Source organism: Diabrotica virgifera, chromosome 4, assembly GCF_917563875.1.
Source record: "Diabrotica virgifera virgifera chromosome 4, PGI_DIABVI_V3a".
Lineage (NCBI taxonomy): Eukaryota > Metazoa > Arthropoda > Insecta > Coleoptera > Chrysomelidae > Diabrotica > Diabrotica virgifera.
The window spans coordinates 100613551-100640265 of NC_065446.1; the positions used below are offsets into that span (position 1 = coordinate 100613551).

Here is a 26715-nt window from a genome sequence, read left to right on the forward strand (position 1 = left end):
GGTTATTCATTTTTGATTTACATTTACTCTGTGTGGAGTATGAAGGGAACCAGTCTCGTTGGAACTTTACCGCGCTGAGCAGATGTGACGTGAATTGTAAATTGTAGAATTCCCTCATCTTCCTTAGTCTCAGCATCCGTATGGCTTGCAAATTGTAGAAGCCTCGGAGGTGTAACCAGAGAAGGTTCCCATTGTTTTCATTCTGGTGGGATATGTTATATGCCATTAGAGTGAAAACTTAGTCTTTTGCTAGCAGTTGCCGCTAGGGCATCTATGCCATTTCGTTCGTTGCAATTCGGGACTGCACGCTGGGGTTTGTTTTGGTTGGATCGGGGAGAGCAGCATATGTGCCTCCTGATGAGAGACTAATAAGTTTCGAAACCGGTAGAGGTGCTTGCAGCACTCTCTGATTGGACTGGAATATGGTTCGGCTGTATTTTCGTTTTGCAACGAAATTGAAAATGGTTATTCATTTTTGATTTACATTTACTCTGTGTGGAGTATGAAGGGAACCAGTCTCGTTGGAACTTTACCGCGCTGAGCAGATGTGACGTGAATTGTAAATTGTAGAATTCCCTCATCTTCCTTAGTCTCAGCATCCGTATGGCTTGCAAATTGTAGAAGCCTCGGAGGTGTAACCAGAGAAGGTTCCCATTGTTTTCATTCTGGTGGGATATGTTATATGCCATTAGAGTGAAAACTTAGTCTTTTGCTAGCAGTTGCCGCTAGGGCATCTATGCCATTTCGTTCGTTGCAATTCGGGACTGCACGCTGGGGTTTGTTTTGGTTGGATCGGGGAGAGCAGCATATGTGCCTCCTGATGAGAGACTAATAAGTTTCGAAACCGGTAGAGGTGCTTGCAGCACTCTCTGATTGGACTGGAATATGGTTCGGCTGTATTTTCGTTTTGCAACGAAATTGAAAATGGTTATTCATTTTTGATTTACATTTACTCTGTGTGGAGTATGAAGGGAACCAGTCTCGTTGGAACTTTACCGCGCTGAGCAGATGTGACGTGAATTGTAAATTGTAGAATTCCCTCATCTTCCTTAGTCTCAGCATCCGTATGGCTTGCAAATTGTAGAAGCCTCGGAGGTGTAACCAGAGAAGGTTCCCATTGTTTTCATTCTGGTGGGATATGTTATATGCCATTAGAGTGAAAACTTAGTCTTTTGCTAGCAGTTGCCGCTAGGGCATCTATGCCATTTCGTTCGTTGCAATTCGGGACTGCACGCTGGGGTTTGTTTTGGTTGGATCGGGGAGAGCAGCATATGTGCCTCCTGATGAGAGACTAATAAGTTTCGAAACCGGTAGAGGTGCTTGCAGCACTCTCTGATTGGACTGGAATATGGTTCGGCTGTATTTTCGTTTTGCAACGAAATTGAAAATGGTTATTCATTTTTGATTTACATTTACTCTGTGTGGAGTATGAAGGGAACCAGTCTCGTTGGAACTTTACCGCGCTGAGCAGATGTGACGTGAATTGTAAATTGTAGAATTCCCTCATCTTCCTTAGTCTCAGCATCCGTATGGCTTGCAAATTGTAGAAGCCTCGGAGGTGTAACCAGAGAAGGTTCCCATTGTTTTCATTCTGGTGGGATATGTTATATGCCATTAGAGTGAAAACTTAGTCTTTTGCTAGCAGTTGCCGCTAGGGCATCTATGCCATTTCGTTCGTTGCAATTCGGGACTGCACGCTGGGGTTTGTTTTGGTTGGATCGGGGAGAGCAGCATATGTGCCTCCTGATGAGAGACTAATAAGTTTCGAAACCGGTAGAGGTGCTTGCAGCACTCTCTGATTGGACTGGAATATGGTTCGGCTGTATTTTCGTTTTGCAACGAAATTGAAAATGGTTATTCATTTTTGATTTACATTTACTCTGTGTGGAGTATGAAGGGAACCAGTCTCGTTGGAACTTTACCGCGCTGAGCAGATGTGACGTGAATTGTAAATTGTAGAATTCCCTCATCTTCCTTAGTCTCAGCATCCGTATGGCTTGCAAATTGTAGAAGCCTCGGAGGTGTAACCAGAGAAGGTTCCCATTGTTTTCATTCTGGTGGGATATGTTATATGCCATTAGAGTGAAAACTTAGTCTTTTGCTAGCAGTTGCCGCTAGGGCATCTATGCCATTTCGTTCGTTGCAATTCGGGACTGCACGCTGGGGTTTGTTTTGGTTGGATCGGGGAGAGCAGCATATGTGCCTCCTGATGAGAGACTAATAAGTTTCGAAACCGGTAGAGGTGCTTGCAGCACTCTCTGATTGGACTGGAATATGGTTCGGCTGTATTTTCGTTTTGCAACGAAATTGAAAATGGTTATTCATTTTTGATTTACATTTACTCTGTGTGGAGTATGAAGGGAACCAGTCTCGTTGGAACTTTACCGCGCTGAGCAGATGTGACGTGAATTGTAAATTGTAGAATTCCCTCATCTTCCTTAGTCTCAGCATCCGTATGGCTTGCAAATTGTAGAAGCCTCGGAGGTGTAACCAGAGAAGGTTCCCATTGTTTTCATTCTGGTGGGATATGTTATATGCCATTAGAGTGAAAACTTAGTCTTTTGCTAGCAGTTGCCGCTAGGGCATCTATGCCATTTCGTTCGTTGCAATTCGGGACTGCACGCTGGGGTTTGTTTTGGTTGGATCGGGGAGAGCAGCATATGTGCCTCCTGATGAGAGACTAATAAGTTTCGAAACCGGTAGAGGTGCTTGCAGCACTCTCTGATTGGACTGGAATATGGTTCGGCTGTATTTTCGTTTTGCAACGAAATTGAAAATGGTTATTCATTTTTGATTTACATTTACTCTGTGTGGAGTATGAAGGGAACCAGTCTCGTTGGAACTTTACCGCGCTGAGCAGATGTGACGTGAATTGTAAATTGTAGAATTCCCTCATCTTCCTTAGTCTCAGCATCCGTATGGCTTGCAAATTGTAGAAGCCTCGGAGGTGTAACCAGAGAAGGTTCCCATTGTTTTCATTCTGGTGGGATATGTTATATGCCATTAGAGTGAAAACTTAGTCTTTTGCTAGCAGTTGCCGCTAGGGCATCTATGCCATTTCGTTCGCTGCAATTCGGGACTGCACGCTGGGGTTTGTTTTGGTTGGATCGGGGAGAGCAGCATATGTGCCTCCTGATGAGAGACTAATAAGTTTCGAAACCGGTAGAGGTGCTTGCAGCACTCTCTGATTGGACTGGAATATGGTTCGGCTGTATTTTCGTTTTGCAACGAAATTGAAAATGGTTATTCATTTTTGATTTACATTTACTCTGTGTGGAGTATGAAGGGAACCAGTCTCGTTGGAACTTTACCGCGCTGAGCAGATGTGACGTGAATTGTAAATTGTAGAATTCCCTCATCTTCCTTAGTCTCAGCATCCGTATGGCTTGCAAATTGTAGAAGCCTCGGAGGTGTAACCAGAGAAGGTTCCCATTGTTTTCATTCTGGTGGGATATGTTATATGCCATTAGAGTGAAAACTTAGTCTTTTGCTAGCAGTTGCCGCTAGGGCATCTATGCCATTTCGTTCGTTGCAATTCGGGACTGCACGCTGGGGTTTGTTTTGGTTGGATCGGGGAGAGCAGCATATGTGCCTCCTGATGAGAGACTAATAAGTTTCGAAACCGGTAGAGGTGCTTGCAGCACTCTCTGATTGGACTGGAATATGGTTCGGCTGTATTTTCGTTTTGCAACGAAATTGAAAATGGTTATTCATTTTTGATTTACATTTACTCTGTGTGGAGTATGAAGGGAACCAGTCTCGTTGGAACTTTACCGCGCTGAGCAGATGTGACGTGAATTGTAAATTGTAGAATTCCCTCATCTTCCTTAGTCTCAGCATCCGTATGGCTTGCAAATTGTAGAAGCCTCGGAGGTGTAACCAGAGAAGGTTCCCATTGTTTTCATTCTGGTGGGATATGTTATATGCCATTAGAGTGAAAACTTAGTCTTTTGCTAGCAGTTGCCGCTAGGGCATCTATGCCATTTCGTTCGTTGCAATTCGGGACTGCACGCTGGGGTTTGTTTTGGTTGGATCGGGGAGAGCAGCATATGTGCCTCCTGATGAGAGACTAATAAGTTTCGAAACCGGTAGAGGTGCTTGCAGCACTCTCTGATTGGACTGGAATATGGTTCGGCTGTATTTTCGTTTTGCAACGAAATTGAAAATGGTTATTCATTTTTGATTTACATTTACTCTGTGTGGAGTATGAAGGGAACCAGTCTCGTTGGAACTTTACCGCGCTGAGCAGATGTGACGTGAATTGTAAATTGTAGAATTCCCTCATCTTCCTTAGTCTCAGCATCCGTATGGCTTGCAAATTGTAGAAGCCTCGGAGGTGTAACCAGAGAAGGTTCCCATTGTTTTCATTCTGGTGGGATATGTTATATGCCATTAGAGTGAAAACTTAGTCTTTTGCTAGCAGTTGCCGCTAGGGCATCTATGCCATTTCGTTCGTTGCAATTCGGGACTGCACGCTGGGGTTTGTTTTGGTTGGATCGGGGAGAGCAGCATATGTGCCTCCTGATGAGAGACTAATAAGTTTCGAAACCGGTAGAGGTGCTTGCAGCACTCTCTGATTGGACTGGAATATGGTTCGGCTGTATTTTCGTTTTGCAACGAAATTGAAAATGGTTATTCATTTTTGATTTACATTTACTCTGTGTGGAGTATGAAGGGAACCAGTCTCGTTGGAACTTTACCGCGCTGAGCAGATGTGACGTGAATTGTAAATTGTAGAATTCCCTCATCTTCCTTAGTCTCAGCATCCGTATGGCTTGCAAATTGTAGAAGCCTCGGAGGTGTAACCAGAGAAGGTTCCCATTGTTTTCATTCTGGTGGGATATGTTATATGCCATTAGAGTGAAAACTTAGTCTTTTGCTAGCAGTTGCCGCTAGGGCATCTATGCCATTTCGTTCGTTGCAATTCGGGACTGCACGCTGGGGTTTGTTTTGGTTGGATCGGGGAGAGCAGCATATGTGCCTCCTGATGAGAGACTAATAAGTTTCGAAACCGGTAGAGGTGCTTGCAGCACTCTCTGATTGGACTGGAATATGGTTCGGCTGTATTTTCGTTTTGCAACGAAATTGAAAATGGTTATTCATTTTTGATTTACATTTACTCTGTGTGGAGTATGAAGGGAACCAGTCTCGTTGGAACTTTACCGCGCTGAGCAGATGTGACGTGAATTGTAAATTGTAGAATTCCCTCATCTTCCTTAGTCTCAGCATCCGTATGGCTTGCAAATTGTAGAAGCCTCGGAGGTGTAACCAGAGAAGGTTCCCATTGTTTTCATTCTGGTGGGATATGTTATATGCCATTAGAGTGAAAACTTAGTCTTTTGCTAGCAGTTGCCGCTAGGGCATCTATGCCATTTCGTTCGTTGCAATTCGGGACTGCACGCTGGGGTTTGTTTTGGTTGGATCGGGGAGAGCAGCATATGTGCCTCCTGATGAGAGACTAATAAGTTTCGAAACCGGTAGAGGTGCTTGCAGCACTCTCTGATTGGACTGGAATATGGTTCGGCTGTATTTTCGTTTTGCAACGAAATTGAAAATGGTTATTCATTTTTGATTTACATTTACTCTGTGTGGAGTATGAAGGGAACCAGTCTCGTTGGAACTTTACCGCGCTGAGCAGATGTGACGTGAATTGTAAATTGTAGAATTCCCTCATCTTCCTTAGTCTCAGCATCCGTATGGCTTGCAAATTGTAGAAGCCTCGGAGGTGTAACCAGAGAAGGTTCCCATTGTTTTCATTCTGGTGGGATATGTTATATGCCATTAGAGTGAAAACTTAGTCTTTTGCTAGCAGTTGCCGCTAGGGCATCTATGCCATTTCGTTCGTTGCAATTCGGGACTGCACGCTGGGGTTTGTTTTGGTTGGATCGGGGAGAGCAGCATATGTGCCTCCTGATGAGAGACTAATAAGTTTCGAAACCGGTAGAGGTGCTTGCAGCACTCTCTGATTGGACTGGAATATGGTTCGGCTGTATTTTCGTTTTGCAACGAAATTGAAAATGGTTATTCATTTTTGATTTACATTTACTCTGTGTGGAGTATGAAGGGAACCAGTCTCGTTGGAACTTTACCGCGCTGAGCAGATGTGACGTGAATTGTAAATTGTAGAATTCCCTCATCTTCCTTAGTCTCAGCATCCGTATGGCTTGCAAATTGTAGAAGCCTCGGAGGTGTAACCAGAGAAGGTTCCCATTGTTTTCATTCTGGTGGGATATGTTATATGCCATTAGAGTGAAAACTTAGTCTTTTGCTAGCAGTTGCCGCTAGGGCATCTATGCCATTTCGTTCGTTGCAATTCGGGACTGCACGCTGGGGTTTGTTTTGGTTGGATCGGGGAGAGCAGCATATGTGCCTCCTGATGAGAGACTAATAAGTTTCGAAACCGGTAGAGGTGCTTGCAGCACTCTCTGATTGGACTGGAATATGGTTCGGCTGTATTTTCGTTTTGCAACGAAATTGAAAATGGTTATTCATTTTTGATTTACATTTACTCTGTGTGGAGTATGAAGGGAACCAGTCTCGTTGGAACTTTACCGCGCTGAGCAGATGTGACGTGAATTGTAAATTGTAGAATTCCCTCATCTTCCTTAGTCTCAGCATCCGTATGGCTTGCAAATTGTAGAAGCCTCGGAGGTGTAACCAGAGAAGGTTCCCATTGTTTTCATTCTGGTGGGATATGTTATATGCCATTAGAGTGAAAACTTAGTCTTTTGCTAGCAGTTGCCGCTAGGGCATCTATGCCATTTCGTTCGTTGCAATTCGGGACTGCACGCTGGGGTTTGTTTTGGTTGGATCGGGGAGAGCAGCATATGTGCCTCCTGATGAGAGACTAATAAGTTTCGAAACCGGTAGAGGTGCTTGCAGCACTCTCTGATTGGACTGGAATATGGTTCGGCTGTATTTTCGTTTTGCAACGAAATTGAAAATGGTTATTCATTTTTGATTTACATTTACTCTGTGTGGAGTATGAAGGGAACCAGTCTCGTTGGAACTTTACCGCGCTGAGCAGATGTGACGTGAATTGTAAATTGTAGAATTCCCTCATCTTCCTTAGTCTCAGCATCCGTATGGCTTGCAAATTGTAGAAGCCTCGGAGGTGTAACCAGAGAAGGTTCCCATTGTTTTCATTCTGGTGGGATATGTTATATGCCATTAGAGTGAAAACTTAGTCTTTTGCTAGCAGTTGCCGCTAGGGCATCTATGCCATTTCGTTCGTTGCAATTCGGGACTGCACGCTGGGGTTTGTTTTGGTTGGATCGGGGAGAGCAGCATATGTGCCTCCTGATGAGAGACTAATAAGTTTCGAAACCGGTAGAGGTGCTTGCAGCACTCTCTGATTGGACTGGAATATGGTTCGGCTGTATTTTCGTTTTGCAACGAAATTGAAAATGGTTATTCATTTTTGATTTACATTTACTCTGTGTGGAGTATGAAGGGAACCAGTCTCGTTGGAACTTTACCGCGCTGAGCAGATGTGACGTGAATTGTAAATTGTAGAATTCCCTCATCTTCCTTAGTCTCAGCATCCGTATGGCTTGCAAATTGTAGAAGCCTCGGAGGTGTAACCAGAGAAGGTTCCCATTGTTTTCATTCTGGTGGGATATGTTATATGCCATTAGAGTGAAAACTTAGTCTTTTGCTAGCAGTTGCCGCTAGGGCATCTATGCCATTTCGTTCGTTGCAATTCGGGACTGCACGCTGGGGTTTGTTTTGGTTGGATCGGGGAGAGCAGCATATGTGCCTCCTGATGAGAGACTAATAAGTTTCGAAACCGGTAGAGGTGCTTGCAGCACTCTCTGATTGGACTGGAATATGGTTCGGCTGTATTTTCGTTTTGCAACGAAATTGAAAATGGTTATTCATTTTTGATTTACATTTACTCTGTGTGGAGTATGAAGGGAACCAGTCTCGTTGGAACTTTACCGCGCTGAGCAGATGTGACGTGAATTGTAAATTGTAGAATTCCCTCATCTTCCTTAGTCTCAGCATCCGTATGGCTTGCAAATTGTAGAAGCCTCGGAGGTGTAACCAGAGAAGGTTCCCATTGTTTTCATTCTGGTGGGATATGTTATATGCCATTAGAGTGAAAACTTAGTCTTTTAAATTTAAGTATTTATAGCCAAATAGTCATTTTAATAATTATAAATAAATGTTATAAAAAAAAATAATGTTATATTTTATCATTAGGCTTAATATAATAAAATAGGTTATATTTATATTATGATAGCGCTTCGTGTTAATACAACGCATGCGTAATCCATGAAATCATCTGAACTAGGTTCAGAAATCTTTGAACGGCCGAATTCCAGCGTTCAAGTTTAAACTGTCATCGGTTGAACGTGAATTGAGAAAGACGATTTTAACTTTAAACTGACGTTCACTAAGGGCCAACTTCTCATATCGAGTTCAACTCCAGTTTAACCTGAAATTCTAGTAAACGTCATAGTCCAGGGCTCATCTGTTTTGAGATGGACGTTGAGAGGTGACTGAATTTTTTTTGAAGAAATTGCTTGAAAATAAATCAAATAATAATATTTGAGTTATCCTCCCTCTCAAAAAGGTCCGGAACATTGTTTAAATAATAAAAATGTCAAAAAATGAAGGAAAAATTCGATTTTTTTCTTCGATTTTTGATTATTACTTTAAAAATATTCATTTCCGTGAAAAGTTTTATTGACATAAAAGTTGCGTAATTAAATTTCCTACAATATAGAAGTGGTAAAAAATTTAAAAAATAGTCACCCTTGTTGCAAAATAGCAATAATTGCGAAAAAACCTTACAAAAACATGTATTCGCATTTTACGTTTTTCAACCATTTATGCTATACCTAGGACCTTCATATTTCACTCATAAAAACTTTGTGATACAGTAAAACAGTACTTTAAATTTCATTAAGATCGGTTCAATATATTTTGCAAAATAAATTTTGCAATCCAGCTTTCGCAAAAAAAATTCATTTTTTCAAAATGTTACAGGATTGAAAATAAAGCAGGTAGCAAGTTGAATTTTTTTTGCTTATAGAAGTGTACTGTACCTTTCATTTGCAGTTTGCAAAATTAAAATCGATTAATTACCACGGCGTCAGGAAATTTTTTAAATAAACATTAATTTTTGGTGCTACGCGCAGGACATCGGTGTTCGATTCACACAAGTTGATTTCCACCAAAATTTGTTCCAATCTTTATCTAATATATTATTTTCTTACTCTATACCTTGTTGTATTTTAATATTTTAATTCCACAAAAATCAAACTAATTTTATTATTGTTTGTGAAATATTGTTTAAACAATTGCATATGTTTAAAAATAATAAACTTTTATTCTCTAAGTTAAAATATATGAAAAATAAAGTTTTTGGTAATAAAAGTGTTATTTCAATGGATAGAGTGTGTTTTTATTTTGCAATAAACAAATTTATGTATTTATATCGAAATGTAATAAAAATTAAAATGTATCAATCATTATCAAAGGTTATTTGAATGCCCAATAAGAGCAAACTATCCGCTGTCCTGCGCGTAGCACCAATAATTAATGTTTATTTAAAAAAATTCCTGACACCGTGAGAGTTAATCAATTTTAATTTTGCAAAATTACAAATGAAAGGTACAGTACACTTCTATAAGAAAAAAAATTCAACTTGCTATCTGCTTTATCTTCAGTCCTGTAACATTTTGAAAAAATTAATTTTTTTTGCGAAAGCTGGATTGCAAAATTTACTTTGCAAAATCTATTGAACCGATCTTAATGAAATTTACAGTATTGTTTTATTGTATTATAAAGTTTTTCTGGGTGAAATATGAAGGTCCTAAGTGTAGCATAAATTGTTGAAAAACGTAAAATGCGAATACTTGTTTTTGTATGTTTTTTTCGCAGTTATTGCTATTTTGCAACATGGGTGACTATTTTTTAAAATCTTAACCAATTCTTTGTTGTAGGTAATTTAATTACGCAACTTTTATGTCAGTACATCTTTTCTCGAAAATGAACACTTTTAAAGTTATAATCAAAAAACGAAGAAAAAAATCGAATTTTTCCTTCATTTTTTGACATTTTGATTATTTAAACAATGTTCCGGACCTTTTTAAGAGGGAGGATAACTCAAATATTATTATTTGATTTATTTTCAAGCAATTTCTGCAAAAAAATTTTAGTCACCTCTCAACGTCCAAATGTACTAATATTTTTACAGATGAGCCCTGGTCTATCAGTTTAAAGTCAAAATCGCCTTTCTCAATTCACGTTCAACCGATGGCAGTTTAAACTTGAACGATGCTTGAACGGTGGAATTCGGCCGTTCAAAGATTTCAGAACTCAGTTCAGATGATTTCATGGACTACGCATGCGTTGTATTAACACGAAACGCTGTCATAATATAAATATATCCTATTTTATTATATTAAGCCTAACGATAAACGATAACAGTATTTTTGTTTTTATAATATTTATTTATAATTATTAAAATGACTATTTGACTATAAATACTTACCTAAATTTAACTTTATTCAAAAACAGCATAAAAAATGGCGACAGTTATTTACCTTTTGCCATTACCAATGCCATTTTGGCATTTCTCGAAAGCTGTAGAACGTGCACTGTTATGAACGTGCAATGAGAAATGCATTCCAAACAAATCCAAAGATCACCGGTGAACCTGGTTCAACTGAACCATAGATTACCGCAGATATGAGAAATCGACCCTAAAAGTTCAGGTTAAACTGGAGTTGAACTCGATATGAGAAATTGACCCTTAGTCAGGTTCAGCTTAAGAATTATTTATAACTAAATATTGCAATTATTATGGGTTTAATACAGTAAAAAATATAAGTTTATGGTCTCCAATAAATGCGTTAAGGCTGTATGACACTATGCATTTTCTTGTATCGTTTCTAATATCGTTTCTGATATGTCAAAAAAATGCATAGTGTCATACACAGATACAAGAAACGATATCAGAAACGATACAAGAATTTGTGTCAGACACATATTCTTGTACAAGAACTGCGCCAATTTCTGCGCAAAGAGCAAAAAACGTAAAACCTGCTGGTAAAACATCTAAATGTCATAATGGCGGCTGGAAATGAGATCATATGATTTAGGACTTGATGAATTTATTTGTGGTTTTGTAGGTATTATTTATAAATCTTTTACTGATACTTAATATACCGTTTGGTATGGACTAATGTTCTAATGGTTCTACTAATAACCATATATTTAGCTCCTAGTAAAGTTCAAACTATAACTTTGGGTCTGGGTTTCATGTTGCATAATCTTTTAATAGAGGAAAATATAATAGTTCCTAATTTGGATCAAACTGAAGATAATTCTAATGCAAATATTTTAGCACAAATATCAAAACAAAATAAAAAACACAAATAATCAACAGTCAACGTGAAAATTCTGGTTAATATTAAAATAATATGTTTTTAAAAGTTTATAAATTTTATAAAATTCTTAAAATCAGCTGTAGACGCAGTACTACCATACCAATGTAACGAGAAACAGGGTGACAAACAAAATTTCGACCAATCACGTGCCGAATTTCATACAATTTTCGATACAAGAACTTGCATAGTGTCATACAGGGCACAAATGTACGTACAAGAAACGATACAAGAAAATGTATACAACTTCTGATATCAGAAACGATATTAGAAATGATACAAGAAAATGCATAGTGTCATACAGCCTTTAGGTTGCGCACAGAGTCACGCTGTAAGTCGTGTCTATATGCTTAATACAATAAATAATAGTTGCGGTCGGTTATCGTACCCCGAACGTAGCATCAAACTGCTGTACATGGCTTCACAGGCGGTAGTCACCAATAAACGCCATACGCTGCCTACACTCTCACGCAGTAGGTTGCGTATGTACGCTTTATACAATAAAATGAATACGGTCTCTACTGGATGTGAAACGCAGTGTCTATCTGCTGTGAGCGACTTCAAATGTTAGAAGCAGCGTCTTTAGTTATTTTCGAGCATTGCAACGTACGGCTGGTACAGGTTTTAATCTAGAGAAATGAGTAAAACAAGTAATAAAAAAGAACAAGACCAGTTTTTTATCAACAAGTTGAAACATCGCACTTGACTGATAACGAAAATGATCGGAATGTTGTTGCCGGAGATACAAACGCTGTACCCAACCTACGGCATTTATTAGTAACCACACCTAACTCTGGACAAGACCTACGTTGTTTATTGATAAACATGGCCTATATTTTGTATTAACTACGTGAAGTTGCCGGTGACTGACAAAGGCTGTATGCAACTTCTGGCTTAAGGCTGTACGTAGCCTACGGCATTTATTGGAGACCACAGCCTTAGATTATTTATTGCATGTGAAATATTGAACACCAAAAAAATAATATCAAAATGTTCTTACCAATTATTGGAGCATCAAATCGTTTCGCTACTCCCATAAAACAGTTTGTATTGAAAACTTCTAGCAACACGAGATCAAATTTGTTATCTTCTTTCAGAAATGAATGCAAATTGGGGTGTGCCAATCCTTCTGAACATACAGTTTCAGCCATTGATGATAATAAAAACATCACAGTGTATCTATTTAATTGTGTTCCTACAAAAAATATGCAAATTAAAAATAAAGTTTTTAGCAGATAATAATATAGATACTATAAAACACTTACTTATGGTGCAGATACAGTATTGTACTTATACAGAGCAATAATAGTATATTATGCAACGAGCATTTAATGATGGTCATTATGAAGCGAGTATGAGGGTTACGAAACGAGCCGTATGCGGCGAGTTTCATATAGAGTACGAGCTTCATAGTGATAATTAAATACAAGTTGTATACTAAAAATATATATAAAAAATGTATTCAAATTTATTAATTTTGTAACACAAATAAATTCAGTAGTTTGTAATAACAACATACAAAAATCTAATGTTATAGGTGGTTAAAAGTTGGTAATAGTCTTTAGAGACAGAGTAACAAACTGGATGCGTTGTGTGTAACAGACCCTCTTACTATAAATATGTCAATTGTTTGGTTTGGATTGTTGCAGTTGCAACCTGGCTTGGGACGTTTTCCCGATTTATGGAGGTTATGAGCACATATACCATGTTCTGTTCTGATGCGGTTTAAGGTCTTCCAAATACGCAGTGGTTGGTTGAAACCACTGGGTTTTATGACTGGGTTAATTATATTTTATACATCGGTTGGGGCAATTTCAGTCCAACGCATCTGCCATTCGTAGTTGATGTTGAAGATATTTGCTGTCAGTTGTTGTCCTAATAACATTGGCGGTTTCCTATATTGAAGGGCGTCTTGTCTTGTTGGAACGGGCGGGGATATGTGGCTGAGTAATGGGAGCTGGACTAGTTCTGATGCAGCGACTTATTGTTCTCATTGACATGCTAAGCTTCCATTTTTTTTGTGTAATCGTCATTCAATCTTTGCTTGTCCACTGCTGGACATTAATCTCCCTCATAATTTTCCATCTATTTTTCATTTCTTTGTATATATGTTACCGGCCAAACCCGATTTCAGGATAAACTAGTTTGCCCTAAGCGCGTTAGATTAAACTAGTATGGCCTAGGCCAAACTAGTTTGTCCTATCGCGCGTAGGCCAAACTAGTTTGTCCTAGGCCAAACTAGTTCATCCTGATATAAATACACACACTTCAGGCCAAACTAGTTTATCCTGATATAATAAAGACTCACACTTCAGGATAAACTAGTACGACCTAGTCTAAACCAATTTAACCGAGTCGAAAGTAATTTAGCGAACATGTAAGAAGTTTTACATGCGGGGAATTCCCAAATCACGTCCCAACAGGGATCGCAAAAAATATAATACATCGATATATTATATCATATTATGACATCGTATTATGACATGCATTAATCATACATCGAATGAAGATATTGATACATGCTATAAATCAATATATTGTTGTGTAATAATTAAAGAATATAAGAAATAATAAATAAAAGGATTGGGTTTTCTCCAAAAATTAAAAGAAAAAATACACATACGAATAAAATCGAGTACGAATTAATATTGTTTTCACCAATTTTGAAAAACTGTGAAAACGTTGAATTATCCACGTCCGTCTGTCTGTCTGTCCGTGAACTCAACTCCTCGTCATTATACCAGGTAGAATGACAAATGAGATGTCAACTAAAAGCTTATTAATCCAAGGATGGTACTAAAGGTGAGAAATTTGACCTAGGCTGTCTGTCCGTCCGACCGCGGATATAACTCAATATTATTGTTTGTTTGTTACGAATAATTATAATTTTAATAAAAATTATTATTTTTCCAAGAACAAAGTATTTTATTCAATTTATTATTTATATTAAGCCGTACTAGTCCGCTGAATTACTTTCTTCTTCTTGGCTTTTTCCCATTGTGAGTTTGCCGTTTTCATCTTCCATAGCACTCTATTCTCCCAGTCGCCATCTCTGAGGTCTCTATCTATCATAGCATTTCCTATGTGAGTTTTCCATCTTACAGCAGGTCTTCCCCGCGGGTCTTAGTCCAGTAATCTTTTCGGCCACTTGTGCTCCGGCATTCTTTGTACATGCCCGTACCGTTTCAGGGCTCTACTTTTACTATCACAACTGTTTTTAATTGAGCATTCTACTTCTATTCTGTTTCATATTTCCTCTGTTCATATTCTATTCTACCTGGTAATTTGTAGACACCTTTTCATAAACTCCAATTCAACTGTTCGTATTTTATTTCGTATTATTGTTCTCACTGGCCACTTTTCCGCTCTTGTAGGGTCATATTCAGCACTAAGCCCTGAAAAATCCTTTTTTGTTTTCTTTAGTTAGAGTGTTCTTCCATATTATCATTCGATGGAGTACTTTCGTGGCTTGTTTTCCCCGTAATATTTTCATTTCTATATCTTTCATACAAGTGCCATCTCGGTTTATCATTTACCCTAAATACTTAAAAGTTTTACAACTCTTAATAGTGTCTTCTAAACTTACATTTAAATCAGAAACCAACCTGTAATCAATTATGTACTTTCGACTAGATTAAATTGGTTTAGACTAGGCTAAACTAGTTTATCCTGATATAAAAACATACACTTCAGGATAAACTAGTTTGGCCTGAAGTGTGCATCTTTATATCAGGATAAACTAGTTTGGCCTAGGACAAACTAGTGTGGCCTACGCGCGATAGGACAAACTAATTTGGCCTAGGCCATACTAGTTTATCCTAACGCGCTTAGGACAAACTAGTTTAGCCTAGGCCTAACTAGTTTGTCCTAAAATCGGGTTTGGCCGGTAACATATACACTGTTTATCCCCACCAGCGCACAATACTCAGCCACATAATTACAGACCTAGACTAATTACACATATTATATGTGCTATAAAGATTCTTAGACATTCGCTGATAGGGTAGCACTATGTTCTTCATTTGGTCCTCTAACTTTGAGTTTGCCTTATTGTCTTCATTCTTGTGGATTGGTAGTATAAATTGAAATTTTTTTAACAAAAAATGTTGACCAATGTAAGGTAAAAATCAATGTAAATAAATATTTAATAAGATATCTATAAATTAAATTTTACAACCGTAGATACACTTATTCTAAAATAATTCGAATATTACGAGACTATTATTGTTTTTCTCAGTAAAGCATATCGTGTAAATTGTGGACAACACAATGTACATAATATGTATCAACAAATAATTATACCAGAAAATTTTATTTTAGATAATGAAAACAGCAAACTTACTGCAAATATTTTAGGATTGGTTAGATATATTCTTAAATACATATCATAAAAAGCATTGACTGAAAAGTAAAAAACTATTTACAGAATTATACAAGTGAAAAGATTTCGCAGGTACTAAAAAAAAAAAAAAGAAAAAAGAACAGGAACAAATGCTACTACATCAATAAAGGAGCAGTATGTTAGTAGATGCGTTTCTAAAAAAATTTTAAGATTTAAAAATTAAAAAATTTTGTACTCTTAGGCAATTGTTTTTTTTTTTCAAAATAACTAAAAGTAACAAAAATACCCAAAAATTATCTTTTTAGACAAAATTAATTTTCTGATGTTTTTTGGGGAAAGATTTAGTTATCGATCGGTCTCTAAGGTTATTTCGACGTTTTAAATTAATACCCCTGTTGAGGGGTGGCATACACCCCCATGGTTAAAGCATATATCAGCAATATACCTATATAACCTATTGTTATTTGAGTTATTTTACAACTACTGTCAATATTTGAAGTAAATTAATGCAGTTTTAAAGAATTCGGAGGTATAATCGTTTCGCTAAACTCAGATACAACTGGCTAGTGATTTTCGTAAGTAATTTTGCCAATTTTGGTAAAATTTGCAAAACATAATTACTAAATAGTTAATAATTACTAAATATAGTCGGTTCGCTAAACTCAGACACCACGGGCTAGTGATTTGAATAGGTAATTTTTTTGTTTTTGGCCAATTTTGCCAAAATTGGCAAAATTACTAACTATTTAGTAATTATTAACTATTTAGTTATTATTTTCTTGCCAATTTTACCAAATTCGTTAAATTACTTACTAAAATCACGAGCCAGTTGTGTCTGAGTTTAGCGAACCGACTATAATTAGTAATTTAGCCAATTTTGGCAAAAGTGACAAAAACAAAAAATTACCTACTAAACTCATTATCCAGTTGTGTCTGAGTTTATCGAACCGACTATAATATCCCTTTATTAGGTTCAGTTACCGGACTTAATACTGCATTAAGTACTGCCATAAAAATATACGAAAAAATAGTAAACAAAAGAGTAACCTGAAAAGTTGACAGCACCCTTGAGGTGTTAAAAAGCGGATTTGGAAAATAGACCTGGACCCCGCATACCAAAAAAAAGTTGATTAATAGCAAGCCGAAAATTTGTTAACAGCTTAACGGTGTCTAGTCGGACAAACTTTGATGTACCGGAATACTGGAACAGGGGAAGTTTTAATTGTGGAACCGTTTAAAAATTTGAAACGTTTGAAACAGGACTTTCAATTTATTTGTTACCCTTTCATTAAACTCTCATGCAAAAATCAGACTGCTATTACTAAAACCAACATGATTCCTGTTATTTCACATGTTCTTCATGTTCCACTCATTAAAATGTCCAGTTGGTGATAAATAGAAGTCTGATTTTTGCACGAGAGTTTAATGAAATGGTAACAAATCAATTGGAAGTTCTGTCCGACAAAATACAACGATTTCGTAGTCTGACGTTCCAAACTTTTAACCTGTTCCACAATTAAAACTTCCCCTGTTCCAGTGCTCCCATACATCAAAGTTTGTCCGACTAGACACCGTTAAGCTATAAACAGATTTTCAACTTGCTATTAATCAACATTTTTTTGGTAGGCAGGATCCAGGTCTAAAAGGCAGAACACCCACGATAATATTTATATTTACCATCAAACAAATAATTAACAGAAAAATACTAGCAATCGCACAAAAAAGACGTGTCTAGCTTTAATATAGACCTTGAAAAGATTTTTGACACGGTACCTAGCAAAAATTGTGGCAAATAGAGAAGAGAGGTATTAATAAAAAAATTGGTAAGGGTAATTACGAACATTTAAAACGAATATCAATTATGACATCCGCCAAAAAAGAACATCAGACAGATTTCCTACAAACGAGGAGGAGGATTATGTCCAATGTTATTATTTATAATATTTATAGATCAGATAATTAAAACATGTAACGTAAAAGTGAAAAAAATGCGTATAGAAATTAAAGAACAGTAGACATATCAGAAGGAGCATTCGCTGACGATGTCGTCATAATGGCCGAAAAGGAGAAACAACTACAAAGAAATATAAAAATCTGAAATAAAGTACTGAAAAAGTATGGAATGACAATTAATAAAAATAAAACAAAAGTTATGGCGATAGGAGAAAACGAACAGGTAGAAAAGATAAACATAAAGATAGAAGAAGTAAATATAGAACAAGCACGAACCTTAGGACGAACCAATAATTAGGAATGGAATTAGGAGACAACGGAAGATAGGAAACGGATATAAATAATGGAATTAAAAAAAGCAATGAACCTATACTGTGAGGCATAAATTAAGGATATAGAAAATGTATGCACATTTTCATAGTTGCTTTTTTCGTGAACGGATGAACGGATTCCGCTAATTCTTTTTATTATTTTAGATATTTTTTTAGTATTTACACAGTTGTGCAAACATTTACCCAAACTTTTTTTTGGAATTACTTATACCGGGTGGAAGAAAAGAAATGTTTTTCTTATGTTAAATTTGAAACGCCCTGTATGGAGGACGAGGTACAAATCGGAGTATACATCAAAATATTATTGTAGTCTTATGTTTTGTGAACATTTTGCTTTTTGAATATCCCTGATATCTTTAGAAACAAAGAAAATAGACGGTTTTGTAGTTTAGCATGTGTTTTAACTGAAACAAAAGTTTGAAGACACCCTGTAGGGAGGAAAAGGTAAAAAGGTGGTCATGCATCGACACTATGTTGTAGCATTGATTAGTAACTACACAGATAATAATAAGAAGAGAATAACTACAGTTGTGTAGTTATTAATCAATGGTTGTAGTCTCATATCTTGTGAACCTTTTATTTTTTTAATTTCTCTGATATCTTTAACAACCTTACCACTTATCATAACACTAAGATGAAATTATTTCCTATATAGGGTGCGAAAGGGAAAGAGTGTTCAAAAAAATGTGTGTAATGTACAGCTGGTTCCTAAAAAAACTGTTACAACTTACGAGTAAGATTTGATCATTTTGAGCAGTGTAGTTGATTGGTTTGACATCATATTATATTTATTATGACAGACTAATAATAAAATAAACAAACAAACAATAAACAACTGATTACATATGTTAATTTATAAATTGTCAAATTTAATTCATAAATTCAAAATTTTTGAAAGATTGCTGCTACAAAGAATATACGCAGATCATGAATTCCTAACATTACTAGAAGAACATCAGTTTGGTTTTCGGGAAAATCACTCTACTACACAACAAGTCCATCGAATAGTAAATGAAATATCAAAAACTCTCGAAGAAAAGAAATACTGTAACTCTGTATTCCTAGATATCTCACAAGCGTTTGACAAAGTTTGGCACAGAGGTCTGCTTTACAAAGTAAAATTTGCACTATCTAGTAACTATTTCCTCCTAATCAAATCCTACTTATCAAATAGATACTTCTCAGTAAAATTCAAAGACCAACAATCCAGCCTCTGTCCTATTAACTCCGGAGTTCCGCAAGGTAGTGTTCTCGGGCCGCTGCTGTTCTCACTCTACACAGCCGATATACCAGAGTCTTATAATACTACGATCGCTTCCTTTGCTGATGACGTAGCAATACTAGCTGTAAATGAAGATAACATACAAGCCTCACAAGACCTGCAACACCATCTGGACACACTCAGTGAATGGTACACAAAATGGAGAACAAAAGTAAACAAAACAAAATCATCTCAAATAACGTTTACCAACCGCCACAACACATGCCCACCTGTAAGAATGGAAAATGAACGAATACCAACAGTAACAGACGCTAAATACCTTGGCCTCCATCTTGACCAACGTATTACTTGGAAGAAACATATCCATACCAAAAGAAGACAACTAGACTTGAAATTCCGGCAAATGTATTGGCTTCTGAGACGCAGATCAAAACTCAACATCCAAAACAAAATTATTCTGTACAAATCAATACTCAAATCTATTTGATACTACGGACTACACCTCTGGGGCTGTGCAAAGTCAACATCACTGAATATCATCCAAAGATTTCAGTCTAAAGTTCTAAGATCAATAGTGGATGCACCATGGTACGTAACTAATCAAACACTTCACGAAGACTTAAATATACCTTTCATCAGAGAAGAAATCCATCGAGCCACGGAGTCACAAAATGAGCGTACCATTCACCATGACAATGAGTTAGTAAGGGAATTATTCCATAATAGCCCTGCAACAAGGAGACTAGATAGAACCTGGCCTTAGGACCTATTTTAAAACTTAAACATAAATAGAATAAGATAAGGCATCATTGGAAGTCTCTTCTTCATGCCCAAAAACATGGAACAAATTTACTTAATACTCTTTTAATGATGTAGATTGTAAATAAACATAATTACATAAAAAAAATAAACTGTCATAATTATTAAGGTCTAAATATTGATATTATTTTGAATCCTTGTAATTTTCGCATCTTCAAAAGGATTCTCTTCTAATCTCTCCAAAAGCGTAGATACTATCTTCATGAGCGGTAGATATTTTTGGTCTTCCAGAACTTTGCTTTCTTTCGAGAGTTTCTTGTTCTCTCCATCTTTTATTAATATTAAAAACTGTTCTGCTTATCGACCGAGAGGCAGCGCTGAAAAATCTCTTTGAATTTACTAAAGCTAGATTTTTCACTGTTGATTACTGTTACTGTGTAGAGAAACATACTGCGGTCGGTCAAGCGAAACGTAGAACAGGGGTTGTTACTGAGAGGGTATCAAAATTGCTTTCCTACGAAGGTAATTAAATCCGTTTACTACTGCTGAAAATCAGTACACACATTCTAAATTAAATATAAATAAAAGTTATTATAGTCGGTCAGCTGTATGACGGGACAAAGCCGGTCGGTCGGCCCCAATAGTCGATTGAGGAAATGAAGCATTTTGGCTCGCAATTTTTTCGTCCAGCATGGATTTACTTGAAATTTTCACAGAAGGTAGGGAATAGTTCAAAGATCATTTTCTATATCATGCCGCTATCATACGCTAAAACCTTGGGAGTGGTTGCCACCCCATCTCGGGGGTGGGAATTTTTTATTACATTTTAACCATGTGATTCGACGGAAAAAGTGATTCTAAGAAAAAAATGTTCTTTACATTTTCTTCGTAAAACTAATATTTTTCGAGTTATTCGCGCTTGAAGATAACAGTTTTCGACGAAAAAATCGACTTTTTGAAGTTATACTTCTTTAAGCGCGATTGAGATTGAGGGTGAATTTATATTGATCTGCGCGCATGCGCACACCGACAGTATGGTATTAGTCGTTATACGGGCTCTGATTGGGTGTTGAAATGATCTGTCAATAATAAATAATTGTTCAATATGAAGGTAAACAAATGTATAATATATTAGTTTTATTGTTGTGAGGACAGAAACAAAAAAGTTTATAATTGTAGTGACATTTAAATAGTTTTTTAAAGCAACAGGTACGTAATAATTGTAAATGTATCATAGGTACCTACCTATTTGAACCTACCAAAATACATAGTATGTAATACCTTTATTTACATAATTTGATTACCATCAAAATTTCTATCAATGTTCACCTAATATATTGTTTTCTTACTCTACGTTTTGTTGTATTTTTTCAATTCTAAATCATTTCAATTCAAAATCAAAATAATTTAATTTAATTCAAATATGTCAAAAGATTAATCCGTTTAGTTAATCGATCTTCGCACATAATGACACATTGCCTCCGTGGCGAAGCGTTTAAGGCGAATGAACCCCAATATACCAACCGCGCTGATACCTGGTTCGAATCCAAATAAAAACTTTTATTTTTTTATTTTTTTTATACATTTTATGATTGTAAGTATATTTATTATATAATTTTATTTTCAGAAAATACGTATTTAGTTAAAAAAATTTCCGACAATTAATGTTTAGAAATCATTTGTGGCATTTCTAATGTGTTTGTGTGTGTTTTATTCTTTTATTATTTTAATTTTTGGCACTGTTTTAATAAAAATGTTTGAGAAGTAGTAAGTATAAATTAGTTTAATATTTAAATAAAATATAAATAAAAAGTATATTAATTTCGCTTAAATCATATAATAGAAGTATAACTTCTTACGTGCGTACAAAGTACACACACATTCTTTTTTAGAGGGTTTTTTGAGAATACCTCGAAAAATATGGATTTAATCAAAAAAACTGCAGATATCAAAATTGTATCTTTTAGTAACACAAACCAAATTCTTTTCCAATAATATCTTTAAGACAAATACAAACCGAGATACGGTATGTTAAAGGTTAGCTTTTTTCGTCAAATGCATAATTTGAAATATTCAAAGTCAAATAATGGAAAAAATGTGGATTTTTCGAGAAAAACTTAAATATTCTTTTTTCAAGTATACAATTAGACCTTTCAAAAAAAAAAAAAATAAAAAGTTTCTATCATGAAAATTAAGCGACTTATAATCAAAAAAATGTCGGTACCGGCTTTTCTCTACGAAAAAATCAGTGAAAACAACCCCCTAATTACCTTTCTAATTCAAAATTGGTCTTAACCTTTCTGTAGTGCCTTTTATATTTATATTAAAATATACACTCAACGAGTTTGACCTATTTAAAATGCCTAATTTTGGAAAAATTGAAGTTTAAAAAAAAATTGATTTTTTGCAATTTGGTATTTTTCACCTTTTACTTCAAAGTATCTCCGAAATACTGAAGATACGAAAAAAACTATAAACTACCAAATTGTAGAATTTTTAATGACTAAAGTTACCCTGTGTATAGATTTTCATTACAGTACACATTTAGCCAGATATAGCTGTTTAAAACCACTATTTACCAGCAAACACCCCCTTATTCGAGCCCTTTAAACCCTCCCCCAATTAAAAACTAAGGGATCTTACGGAATTTAATTTACACAGACTTATAGCTCTTTAAAAATCTAACAAAACCATTTTTGAAAAAAATTTTTATCGCCAAAAATATACAGAATATTTTTCGAGGTATTCTCAAGAAACCCTCTAAAAAAGTCGATTTTTTTCGTCGAAAAACTGTTATTTTTAAGCGCGAATAACTCGAAAAATATTAGTTTTACGAAGAAAATGTAAAAAAATTTTTCTTTTCGAGTCACTTTTTCCATCGAATTACATGCATACATTCTTTAGCAGTGAAAGAAACAGTATGTAAATAATAAGTATTTTTCCTTCAAAATACACTGCTCAATTTTCTACAAAATACGCTTTAAGAGTCGTATCATTTTTTTAGGAACAAGCTGTACCTCTGGCTATTTAAAGAGCCTCCACGTAGACACCAAATCCGTATTACTTTCAGGAAAATTCCACCCCAAAACATCACAGAGCCTCCGTTAAACAATCTCGTCTCTCTTATGCTGCGCTGTGCATACCGCTTACCTGGTCGACAAATCTCTCTTATAGGTGTCGACCAGAACTGTTTGCGTTATGTGCCTTTCTATTTTTAATGCTTTGTTAACTGTTATTTTTATTGTTAATTTGGTTTTGTTTCAGTTAAAACACATGTTAAAGAGTAAAACCATTTATTTTCTTTGTTATTTTCTTTGTTTCTAAAGATATCGGGAAGGTTCAAAAACCAAAATGTTTACAAAGGACAAGACTACAATATGATTCCGATGTGTTCTCAGATTTGTAACTCGTCCTCCCTACAGGGTGTTTCAAACTTAAAATAAGAAAAATATTTCCTTTCTTCCACCCGGTATAAGTAGAAAAATAAAGTTTGAGTAAATCTTTGCACAACTGTGTAAATACTAAAGAAATATCTAAAATAATAAAATTTTTTTAGCGAGATCCGTTAATTCGTTCACGAAAAAATCAACTATGAAAATGAGCAAACATTTTCTATATCCCTAACTTATGCCTCGCAGTGTATATTATGCACAATGAATTCCTAAATAACAACGAAATATTAAGAAAACCAAAAAATAACGTTTCAAGTCAATATATACAGTGCGTCCATAAAATAACGCATACATTCATTATTTCGTAAACCGGAGACTTTAAGGAATAATCCCGAAACAAGTCGATTTTTATTTTTAAATTACGATTTTTTGGCATACATCATATCATACTAGTGACGTCATCCATCTGGGCGTGATGACGTAATCGATGATTTTTTTAATGAGAATAGGGGTCATGTAATAGCTCATTTGAAAGGGTATGTAATTCTCTATTCAATAATATATGTAATTTGTTTAATTCTAAATATATTTTATTGGTGCCAGAAAACATAAAAATGTTTTATTTAAAAAATAAACCTTGATTTTCGCTTAAGCGTAATGTTAAACTTTCAACAGGCAGGTGGGTGGCAGCTTTAACATTGAATTTAAGCGAAAAGCAATATTTATTATTTGTCAAATAAACATATATTCCTGTTTTCTGACAAAAGTAAAACGAATTTTAAAGTAAATAAGTTACATACATTCTTCTTTTTGTCTCAATTAATTTAATTAAAAAATTATTTTTGGAGACCCTGTATAAATAATTATGTTATTGTTTCTATCCTTGTTAATACCCTTTCAAATGAGCTATCACATGACCCCTATTCTCATTTAAAAATATCATCGATTACGTTATCAAGCCTAGATGGATGACGTCACTAGTATGATATATATGTTACCGGCCAAACCCGATTTCAGGACAAACTAGTTTGGTCTAACTAGTTTGTCCTAACGGCCTTAGGACAAACTAGTATGGCCTAGGCCAAACTAGTTTATCCTATCGCGCGTAGGCCAAACTAGTTTATCCTAGGCCAAACTAGTCTATCCTAATATAAATAAACACACTTCAGGCCAAACTAGTTTATCCTGATATAAAGACGTACACTTCAGGCCAAACTAGTTTATCCTGATATAATAAAGATTCACACTTCAGGATAAACTAGTACGGCTTTCTTCTTCTTCTTCTTCTTCTTCTTCTTCTTCTTGTGGTGCCTATCCGCTTCGGATGTTGGCGACCATCATGGCAATCTCTACTTTTCACACTGCTGCTCTGAAAAGACTTGTAGTGGTTGTGTTAAAAAAAGTACGTAGATTTTTCTAGGTCTTTTTTTAGATGCGTCTGTACATAAATACGATATGATGATTTTTAAAATAATTTTCTGTCTGAATTAAACATCATATATCTCGCGCGCAAAACGAGCGCAAAACGCGCGCATAACGCTCGCATACGGCGCGCGAAACGCGCGATTTATTCTCGCACAACGCGCGCTTTAGGCGCGCCTTTTGCGCACTTTATGCGCGCGTTTGCGCACCTTATGCGCGCGTTTTGCGCGCGGGAAATATGATGTTTAATTCAGACAGAAAATTATTTTAAAAATCATCATATCGTATTTACCGACGCATCACCTGAAGTGTGAATCTTTATTATATCAGGATAAACTAGTTTGTCCTGAAGTGTGCGTCTTTATATCAGGATAAACTAGTTTGGCCTAGGATAAACTAGTTTGGCCTACGTGCGATAGGATAAACTAGTTTGGCCTAGGCCATACTAGTTTATCCTAAGGCGGTTAGGGCAAATTAGTTTGGCCTAGGCCAAACTAGTTTGTCCTGAAATCGGGTTTGGCCGGTAACGTATATATATATATATATATATATATATATATATATATATATATATATATATATATATATATATATATATATATATATATATATATATATATATATATATATATATATATATATATATATATATATATATATATATATATATATATATATACATATATGCCAAAAAATTGTAATTTAAAAATAAAAATCGACCTGTTTCGGAATTTTTCCTTAAAGTCGCCGGTTTACGAAATAATGAATTTATGCGTTACTTTATGGACGCACTGTATATGCCTGTAGTAACCTTAGGCTGCGAGTCGTGGGTTCTAACAGAACGATAAAAGAGGAAAATACAGGCAGTAGAAATGAAATATCTGAGACGAGTTCTAGGAGATACCAAAGGAGATATACTACGGAACACTCAACTAAGAGAAGATTGCAAATAGACTCAACATTAAAATACAGTGAAAGAACGCATCTCAGTTGGTGGGGTCATCTACAGAGAATGGAGAAAACAAAACCGGCGAAAGAAATTTGACAGCAAAAATGCAAAGAAGAAAATAGAAGGTAGACCACGACAAACATGAGGTAGAACCCTAGGAAACATAATCGAGAAAAGGGGAACAACGTGGGAAGAAGCAAGGACGCTGGCTGGCCAGAAATAAGAAGGGTCATGGGTCAAACTAGACTAATAAGAAAATTAACGTTATTCTAAACTTACCAGGTAACAAATCGAACGTCAACAATTCCGTTTGGTTCTGTTTCTGAGTCGCCACATCGATGGCTCTCCAATGTGGAGAGTTAATTTTTGGTGGAAACCTGGTGATGAGTGTGACATCATGTCCAACTGAAACTAATTTCTTAAAAAGGGGTTCGAACACTAACTGGTGACTTTTTCCTACATGGGGCATTATAGCCAAAATTTTCAAAGAGCTACATTTTAAAACTAGGAATAAAGTTAGAAAACATGCACACCACAATTTATTAATTAACATCTCTAGTGCGTGTGTGACAATATCAATGTCAGGAACTCGATTATTTAACACTATAAATATCTCGCTATTTTTGTACATTGTTGGTAGAGGTAGGGCTTGTTCAGATATGGTATTTTGTAACGTGTCGCAAATATAAATTTCGGTTCAGTTGCGTAATATTCCTAAAATCGAGGTTAATATTTTGGTTGATCAAAGTCGTGACAATTAATTTTTTAACTTTTCTTGTGTAAGTATTATATCAAAATTATTTTGGTACAGTATTAATAGACATCCAAATTAACAAACGTTATAGACCAGTAAGGATCTGCGAAAAAACGTCTATTTTTGGATGTGAGAGGTGGCATTCGGATTTTTGCAGATAAAGTTAGGTGATACCTTCAGTAATAATAATT

At 35.8% G+C, this 26715-nt stretch overlaps 1 protein-coding gene across 1 annotated transcript in view; it reads right to left on the minus strand.

Moving 5' to 3' along the window:
* LOC114330254 (UDP-glycosyltransferase UGT5) overlaps positions 1–26416 on the minus strand; it is a 76806-nt gene extending 50390 nt beyond the window's left edge. Inside the window, exons 1-2 of the mRNA XM_028279578.2 lie at positions 26050–26416; positions 12400–12594 (exon numbers count right to left, since the gene is read on the minus strand). Coding sequence (XP_028135379.2) covers positions 12400–12594; positions 26050–26401 — 547 coding nt within the window. The 5' untranslated portion in view covers positions 26402–26416. The remainder of the gene's footprint in view (positions 1–12399; positions 12595–26049) is intronic.
* Between the last annotated feature and the right edge of the window lie 299 nt (positions 26417–26715).